General features: G+C 39.0%; 1 protein-coding gene across 1 annotated transcript; it reads right to left on the bottom strand.

Annotated features, from left to right (window-relative positions):
* Positions 1-6,799: 6,799 nt before the first annotated feature.
* LOC141402945 (uncharacterized) lies at positions 6,800-8,641 on the bottom strand. Its single transcript, XM_073985072.1, has one exon. The coding sequence runs from the start codon at positions 8,639-8,641 to the stop codon at positions 6,800-6,802; it is 1,842 nt and encodes a 613-aa protein (XP_073841173.1).
* Positions 8,642-9,521: the final 880 nt, after the last annotated feature.

Raw genomic sequence — 9,521 nt, 5'->3', positions numbered from 1 at the left:
ACGGGGCCGACTATGTGATACCCTACACTACTACCCCTGTGCATAAGCTTTTCACTAGTAACATTTCTTTTAGGGAATATAATCCGAATACCACCAAACATAATATGCCTCTTTCTCTCTGGGACCCCCATAAGCAACCAACATTTCCGATCAAAATTGCGACCTGTAGCGTGATTACAAAAAAATCGGAAAATGGGATGCATTACCGACTATTGCGATATCTCTGTTGTTTTACCACCTACGACAACCTACTTTACGTCGTTGTAAAGGTTATATTTTTACTTTCAATAGCGGGTTTTCTTTTGGTACACCTCTTAAAGAAACAGATATATTCGCTTTGAAATAAAACGTTGACTTTTTCTCCACATAAGCTTTTTGCCCATTCCGACCCCTGAATATTATCCGACCTTTCCCTCTTCAACACCCAAAATTTGGTGACGATCCGATAAAAATTGCGACCTGTAGCGTGATTACAAGGTTTATATGGATAGACGGACAGACGGACACTCATAGCCAGATCGACTCAGCTCGTCGAGACATTCACCCACTATGTGGGGAGGGTATTATAAGTTGGTTTTGGCCAAAAAGTTTGTAACGCATCGAAATAATGGTCGTAGACCCATACTTTTAAGGGCCATGATCTGCGAATCTGCCCCTGGAATGTTCGCACTCTTTATAGAGAAGGTGCAGTCTTCGCATTGGCAGACGTACTTGAAAAGTACAAGGCCAATATTACTGCCATACAGGAAATACGATGGATTGGGAAAGGCGTCACAACAACACCTAAAGGTGACGCACTGTATAATAGCTGCCATGACGTAAAACATGAGTTTGGTTGTGGATTTGTAGTTAGTCGGAGACTACAACATCTGGTATCCAGCTTCACCCTAGTGAATGAAAGACTTGCTGCAATTCGAATAAAAGCTAAGTTTTTCAACATCAGCTTTATTTGCGCTCATGCTCTCACTGAAGAAGAGGACGAACAGACCAAAGATATATTTTACGAGCGCTTAGAAGAAACATATGACCGTTGCCCTGCCCATGACATTAAAATCATTCTAGGCGATTTTAATGCCAAAATTGGAAAGGAGAATATCTTTGGCCCAACAGTCGGGAAATTCAGCCTCCACAGTGAAACATCTGACAATGGTATGAGGCTGATAGACTTTGCAGCTGCAAAAAACATGGTAGTTAGCAGTACCAGATTTAATCATCTCGATATTCATAAGGGCACCTGGCTGTCTCCAGATCAGAAAACAAGAAATCAAATTGATCATGTTGTGATAGATGGAAGACATTCATCGAGCGTGTTGGATGTACGATCGTTCCGAGGCGCAAACATTGATTCGGACCACTACCTTGTTGCAGCAAAGGTACGCACCCGCTTAAACGTAGCAAACAAAGTACGAACAGACACAACACGAAAGTTAGACATCGGTAAGCTACAATCACAACAGATAGCCACAGCATATTCCACTCAACTAGCCCAATTGCTTAATCAAAGCACTCCTCATCCCGATAACATATCAGCGCAATGGCAAAGCATTGCCCACTCCATGCAAACAGCCGCAAAATCCATACTTGGATACCAGAGGCCTCCACCATGGAATCCATGGTATGATCAGGAGTGTCGTGCTGCCACCGAAGAGAAAAATGCGGCATATAGGGCTACTTTACAATCCGTAGCAACGCGTAGCGCACGAGAGAGATACAGAGAGAAAAGGAGAGAGGGGAAACGTCTTTTCCGCAGGAAAAAGAGAGATGGAAAAGCGGGAGTGTGAAAAAATCGAGATGTACAGGAGCCAGAATGAAGTCCGAAAATTCTACCAAAGAGTCAAGCATCAAACTGATAGTTTTGGTACAGGCACATCCTCCTGTAGAGACCAACAAGGTAATTTGGTAACTGATACAGATAGTGTACTTAGGATATGGAAAGAAAATTTTTCAAATCTGTTGGTATCCAATAGCAGCGAAGACGACGAAGATACCACAGTCTCAATCCCAGAAGATGGTATTGAATGTATACCACCCGGCCAAGATGATGTAAAGACAGCAATAAATCGGCTGAAGAATAATGAGGCAGCAGGGGCCGATGGCTTACCAGCCGAGCTGTTCAAAACCGGAGGCGACACGCTGATAAGGTGTATTCATCAGCTAGTCAGCACCATCTGGCAGGAAGAACGAGCACCCGACGATTGGAACCTGAGTATCCTGTGCCCCGTCCACAAGAAGGGAGATAAGACTGTGTGCTCTAACTATAGGGGCATAAGTCTACTCCCTATTGCCTACAAGATCGTGTCAGGGATATTGTGCGAACGACTAAAGCCTATGGTCAACGAGATAATTGGACCATACCAATGCGGCTTTAGACCTGGCAAGTCCACCATTGACCAGATATTTACCCTGCGGCAAATCCCGGAGAAGACCCAAGAGATGCAGATCGACACCTACCACCTTTTTGTCGATTATAAAGCAGCCTTCGACAGCCCGCTGCGTTCAAAGGTATTCCAAGCCATGTCTGAATTTGGTATCCCCGCAAAGCTCATCCGGCTTTGTAAAATGACTTTAACTGACACGAGGTCCTCAGTTTAAATAGGAAAGAACCTCTCCGAAGAGTTTGGTACCAAAGAGGTTTCAGACAAGGAGACAGCCTTTCGTGTGATCTCTTTAACATCCTGCTGGAAAAGGTTATACGAGAGGCAAACGTCAAAAGAAGTGGCACAATCTACACCAATAGCCACATGTTACTTGCTTATGCTGATGATATAGACATCATAGGCCGATCAGTAAAAGAAGTAAGTGATACTTTTATGAAGGTCGAAGGAGAATCTGCTAAAGTGGGTCTGGCGGTAAACGGTGAGAAGACCAAGTTGATGGTGTCGACGCGCAATGCGTCCATTGAGCTCGGACCGACTGTGGAAGTTGGTTCCTATATTATTGAGGTAGTAAAAGACTTCGTCTACCTCGGCACCTCCGTAAACACAACAAACGACATCAGTTGTGAAATAAAAAGAAGAATTATATTGGCCAACAGATGCTACTTTGGTTTAAGTAAGCAGTTCAAAAACAAAGCCACATCTCGTCAAACAAAAATAACGCTCTACAAAACACTGATACTACCCGTGCTGATGTATGGCTCCGAAGCCTGGGTATTTGCAGCAGACATGGCAGTGCTTGGTGTGTTTGAGAGAAAAATTCTTCGAAAGATCTACGGACCAATCTGCGTTGACGGTGAATATCGACGTCGCATGAACCACGAGCTGTATCTGCTGTACAACGACATCAATATTGTTAAACGTATCGAGATGCAGCGGTTGCGTTGGCTAGGCCATATCATAAGAATGAGCGATGATGACCCCGCTAAAAAGGCGTATGAATACATGCTACATGGTGGTGCACGCAGAATTGGCAGGCCAAGGAATAGATGGCGCAAACAAGTAAATGATGAGATTAAAAGGCGCGGTATTCCAGAGTGCGAAGCAACAAATAGAGAGGAATGGAGATCTCTTCTTAGTTCGGCCTATAGAACAAATGTTCTGTAATGGGCCAGCTAAGTAAGTAAGTAGATTGTAAATTAGTATTTAATCAGTAAATACTAGTCTTATACTAGTCTTTTCATTTCGTAAGGTTTAGTGGGTACTTATGGGGACCCTGGACGCGACTCAACTTTCCCCAGCCGACGAGAAAACCACGTTACTCTGCCTATGGAAAAAAGGTACTCGATATAGAAAAAAGATACAATTTCTCAATTGTTGCGCCCGCTAGAATGGTTACAACAGACGGACATGGCTAGATCGTCTTAGAATGTTATCCTGATCAAAAATATATATCTATATATATAAAAGAGTAGTGAGGTGAGTGACTGACTGACTGCCTGACTGACTGACTGCCTGACTGATTCATCAGCGCCCAGACGAAACCGCTGAAGCTAGAAAGTTGAAATTTTGGGTGTAGGTTGCTGTTGGGGTGTAGGGGTGAGATAAGGCTGGGTTTTTGGAAATTCGACCTAGAAGTGTACGAAAAGTACTAAAAGGTACTAAATATGGTACCCTTTGTATTAGGCAAACGGTAAGAGCTAGAATTCTGAAATTTGGAATGAGGGTAACTGATGGAGAGCTAGAAAGATGTACCAAAGGGTTTTTGGGAATTCGAACTATAAGTGTACGAAAAGTACAAAAGGGTACTAAATTTAGTACAATTGAGATTTGGGTGAACAGATAGAGCAGGAATCCTGAAATTTAGAATGAAGGTCACTGATGAAGAGTAATGATGAAAGGTTTTTGGAAATTCGAACTACAAGGGTACGAAAAGTACTAAATGGTACTAAATTTTGTACAATTTGGATTTCGGTAAACGGATAGAGATGGAATCCTGAAATTTGATATGAGAGTCGCTGTTGAAGAATAACGATGAAAGGTTTTTGGAAATTCGAACTATAAGGGTACGAAAAGTACTAAATGGTACTAAATTTAGTACAATTTGGACTTGGGTGAACGGATAGAGCTGGAATCCTGAAATTTGAAATGGAGTTACTAATGGAGAGTAACAAAGAAAGGTTTTTGGAAATTCTACCTATTAGTGTACGAAAAGTACTAAATGGTACTCAATTGAGATTTGGGTGAACAGATAGAGCAGGAATCCTGAAATTTGGAATGAAGGTCACTGATGAAGAGTAATGATGAAAGGTTTTTGGAAATTCGAACTACAAGGGTACGAAAAGTACTAAATGGTACTAAATTTAGTACAATTTGGATTTAGGTGAACGGATAGAGCTAGAATCTTGAAATTTGGAATGAGGGTCACTGATGGAGAGAAGCGATGAAAGGTTTTTGGAAATTCGAACTATAAGGGTACGAAAAGTACTAAATTTAGTACAATTTGGATTTCGGTGAACGGATTGAGCTGGAATCCTGAAATTTGGAATGAGGGGTCACTGATGGAGATTAACAAAAGTACTAAATGGTACTAAATTTAGTACAATTTGGATTCGGGTGAACGGATAGAGCTGGAATCCTGAAATTTGAAATGAGGGGTCACTGATGGAGTGTAACAAAGAAAGGTTTTTGGAAATTCGAACTATAAGCGTACGAAAAGTACTAAATGGTACTAAATTTAGTACAATTTGGATTTGGGTGAACGGATAGGACAGGAATCTTGGAATTTTGAATAAGGGTGACTAATGGAGAGTAACAAAGACAGGTTTATGGAACTAAAAGTGTACGAAAAGTACTAAATATAGTTCAATTTGGATTTGAATTAACGAATAGTGCTGAAATTTGGAATAACGGTCACTGATAAAGAGTAAGAAAGGTGTACCAATGGTCGAAAAGTCCTAAATGGTAGTGAGTGAAACTTGGAATTAAGATTACTGTTAGAATTAGAATTGAGATATGGAGGTAACTTTAGAAAATCATACTAATGTGCACGAAGCAGTACTAAATGGTACTAAATTCGATACAATTTGTATTTGCGTGAACAGATTACTGTTGGAGTGTAGGATTGCGGTTACTTTGGAAATTCGTACTTATGAAAAAGTGCTAAATGAAAGTACATTGGCTATAATTTGGATTTAGGTGAACGAAAGAAGTGAGTTATGCAAGTAGTTTTTGGAAAGCCGTGCACGATATCCTCTGAGTATTCAAGGTCCAAATGTAAAGAAAATTGGACAGCATAGATTTGTTCTATTTTTAAAAAACACTAAGTCGTGGGGTACCGTTATATGGGGATATATTTCGAAAATTTTACGAACCTATTCGGGTTCTTGGCGAAACCGCTGAAGCTAGAACCTTGAATTGTGAATGTGCGTTATTGTTGTTGTGAAGGGGTGGGAGAAAGTTTAGTGTTTGGAAATTCGTATTGGGTGGGAATGCTGTGTAAGTGAAGGAGTAAGACCAGAAGTCAAGTCTGAAATTTGCAATATGAGTCGCGGTTGGTGTATGTCTGTGATATGAGATCGTAGTTTTGGAAATCCGAAATAAAAAATATGGTAGCTGTGTAGGGGTGCGATACGGCAGATATGTTTTTTGGAATTAAATCGATTAAATGTTGGTATTTAAAATAGGTTTTAATACAACAGAACAGAGTTCATATATATTTTATGCCCTTTCCGCATACGAAGTAGCGGGTATTTGCTAGTACTTTATATGGTCGCAAATGATTATTTCGATGTTTTACAAACAGAAAAAACAAACATAATATTTCCTCCATACTATGGGTATAGAAATATCCGAAAATTTTATATATGTATGTACCTTCTTCAGACCTCAGCAAAGCAAAGTAATTCTGTTGTACTCTTTTCTAAAATGGGAATCGAAGAGCAGTTTAAAAATTACTTTACTAGGTCTCTAGCAGTTAGTTCGAAGAGTTACAACCAATTCCCTCACTTCCTGATGTCTTTAATCTACATGATTCCTCCAATATAAAGCATATATCAGTTATTTTATGACATAAAGTTTATGTCATGATTGCATATAAGGAAGTATGTATGTATAGATATTTACAAATTGCTAATTTGCAATACAGCTGTGCAATGCCAATACTGATGATGATAAGTTTACGTAATGACAACCAAACTGAAAAATAAACAAAATAATTTACCGTTCAAAAACTTCAAACAAAAAAGAGTTCAAGTTCATGATTATGAAGTTGCGAAAATGAAATAAGGAAAAAGAAAAGCAAAATAAAAAATCATTACAGAGTTAACGAAATTGTAAACATTTATTTTAAGACTAAAGAAAAAAAACATCTGTATAGAGAAAGTAAATTTATTTTACAACAACAAATGACCGAAGACTGTAAGCTATAAAATTTCAATAACATTTTGTGTTGCCTTCAAAAGTGAACCACTTGCACCCAGATATTCACTGATCGAGGGAATATCGGGAAATTTGCGGAAAATTGTGGAAGGCGGTGTTAATGGTCGACGATCTTTCGGATAAAATGGTTGTGGTAAATTGTAAATTCCACCAACTGGACTAATGAAATAATATTTCGATGCTTTATTTTCAATTTCATGCAAATTAAGTGAGGAGGAGTTTGTGGGTTGCGGCAAATTTGCCACAATCGTTTGAAGGGAATTTAAATATTGATTGAGATTGTGAAAATCCACCGGCTGTTCAGAGTTATCCTGTGGTATGGTTAGCTCTTCCCAGCTGCTAAGTATTTCTGGTGATATTTCTGGGCCGGCTGTAGGTGAAGCGGAAGTTGTTAGCGTTGATTCATCGAGATTTTGTAAATTTGTGGCCTGTAACAGATTTCGTATTGTTGTCATAACATCATCATAAATCAATGATGTGTTCAGCGGTGAAGGTGAAGAATCCCCAAAATATTCATCTTCCACGGTGGCTACCAGAAATGGTCTGTGCCTTAAGTCTTTTGATTTGCGTTCGGTTAAGCGTTCACCAAAACGTTTAGCCGTTGTTGTTAGGCTTTGTGGACGTTGAGTAGTTGATGGTGGTGGGGGTTTTTGAAATCTGGTGGTATTAACGGCATTTATTATACTCTGCATACATTGGATTTGTTGGCGTAAATTTGTAATGTGATTGACGGCATTTTGGGGATTCTGTTCAGTAGTTTCACAATTTCTTTGTAAATTTGTGGAATTTGTATAGTTTTTGATTTGTTCCATAATGACATTTGTGGCCTTTACGGAATTCTCTAATATTTTAATAACAGCTTCTTCTTGCAGTTGTGGTGGATTCACCCTTTGAAACGGCCTTCCTGTTGGTTGGCTTAAAATTTCCGTCTGAAGTAGAGTGGTTGTACCTGTGCCGCAGTCCTCTGTTGTTGCGATGGTGCCTACATCAATATCTTCATAAACTTTAAAATTTTCCAAATAAATTGAAGCATTTTTTACCAATTCATTGATATGATCCAACAGCTCATCACCTTTCAGGTTCTCATAGTCTCCCAATCCGCTTTGTCTCTTGATACGTTTCTTGATGAACTTACGGCGATGGTTATTCTTCTCATGGGGTTGGGTGTAATACTCGCGAATTCCATTGACTTTTTGTTCCTGGCCCTGGACATATTGCTGCTGTACCTGTGATTTTTCCCAAATAACTGTTTGTATTTTCTTAGTTTTTAGCCGTTGTCGAGGAGCTGAAGGTATTTTGGGTTTATATTTTTTCAAGTAGTTTTCAGTTTTCCTCACAGATGCCAATATTTCTATTGGCAAGTTTTCAGTTTCTTGTATCTCCAAATCCATATCTAAAGGTTTTTTAATGGCTTGTAAATTTTTCATTGTTTTCTTTGGCATAAGTTTAGCCAAAGGTCTGCCGGCTGGTCTAGCTTTCCCAGGCGGTGGCTCTCGTTTGGCTGGTTTTACACGTAATGCTGGTAATGCTGCCACTGCCGCTGCAACATTTTCTCTACCAGTAATTGGTGGAATTTTTTGTCGATTCTGCATCAATATTTTTAATTGTTCAAAATGTTTTGGTGGCTCTATGACATGAATAACATCATCGGCATCTTCATAAACGAAAGCATTGCGTACTCTATGAATGCTGGGAAAAGATTGAGCTGGTGGTGGGTGGGTAGTTGTTTCAGGTGCTTCTTCTCTTATAGTCAAGGCTTTGGTCAAGGATACACCGCCGTAGAGTAGCAGCAACAAATATATCACTGTGTGTACATTTTGTAACATTTTCACGAGATTTTCCGAAAATAAAGACGACGAATTTAAACAAACGCTTTGTTTACACTTGAATATGTTTTCAGCAACTGTTGAGAAAAACCATCGATATCAAGACTTTATAATATTTGCGGGATTTTGTATTATATTTCCACTTGTTTTTCCACTTTTCCACACGTTGAGTTACTTCAGTGGCAGTTTTTCAATAAATGCAATAGCTCCGTATTACCTCAACACATGAAAATGAAGACAAATGAAAGTGAAAACTGTAATTTGTGTTTTTGCATTTGTTTTTTTTTTTGTTGCTGTTGTTCGCTGCTACACTTTAAAATATTTTCTATGTCCAGCTGTAAGATTGAATACGCTCCCTAAAGTGAGCAATGCGATCCGATAGTCATATAAAGTCTTGATTATTATTTAATAGTCCAAAATGCTTTGTCCCCCAGCAAACATTCCGACAAAGCTAAGTTTTTGTGGAGAGATGTCAAAAATTTTAAGATTTATCGAAAAGTGGCTAAAGTAAAATTTTTATATTATAAAATTCTCTGCAAGAATAACACTGGTCAACAAAATGAAAAAACTGTCTGTTTCTTTCATCGGAATTTTTTGTGTTTCTAACTCAAATTTGCGAGTTATGTCCAATTCCGGTAGCAGTATTCCTTAGTCAGCTTTTCTTTTGAGATGTAGCTCATTTTTGTCTGTAATTTGTAGTCACCAAACTTCCCCACCAAAAATTGTCAAGATAGGTCCCTGTTTTGTTATAGCCCCCTTATAACGACACCTCCAGATTTTCGGAATTTTTAGTTTTTTTATACCCTCAGCATTTATGCTAACGAGGGTATATACACTAGGGTTATGACTTTTTTACAACCTCATATCCCTGTATCATAGC

This window comes from Musca autumnalis, unplaced genomic scaffold (assembly GCF_047663935.1).
Source record: "Musca autumnalis isolate F117 unplaced genomic scaffold, ASM4766393v1 scaffold_4, whole genome shotgun sequence".
NCBI classification, from domain to species: domain Eukaryota; kingdom Metazoa; phylum Arthropoda; class Insecta; order Diptera; family Muscidae; genus Musca; species Musca autumnalis.
This window is presented reverse-complemented; position numbering and strand designations above follow the sequence as displayed.

Bases quoted from the DNA above. Each gene is read 5' to 3' on its own strand.
- LOC141402945 (XM_073985072.1), bottom strand. From the start codon at position 8,641: ATGTTACAAAATGTACACACAGTGATATATTTGTTGCTGCTACTCTAC.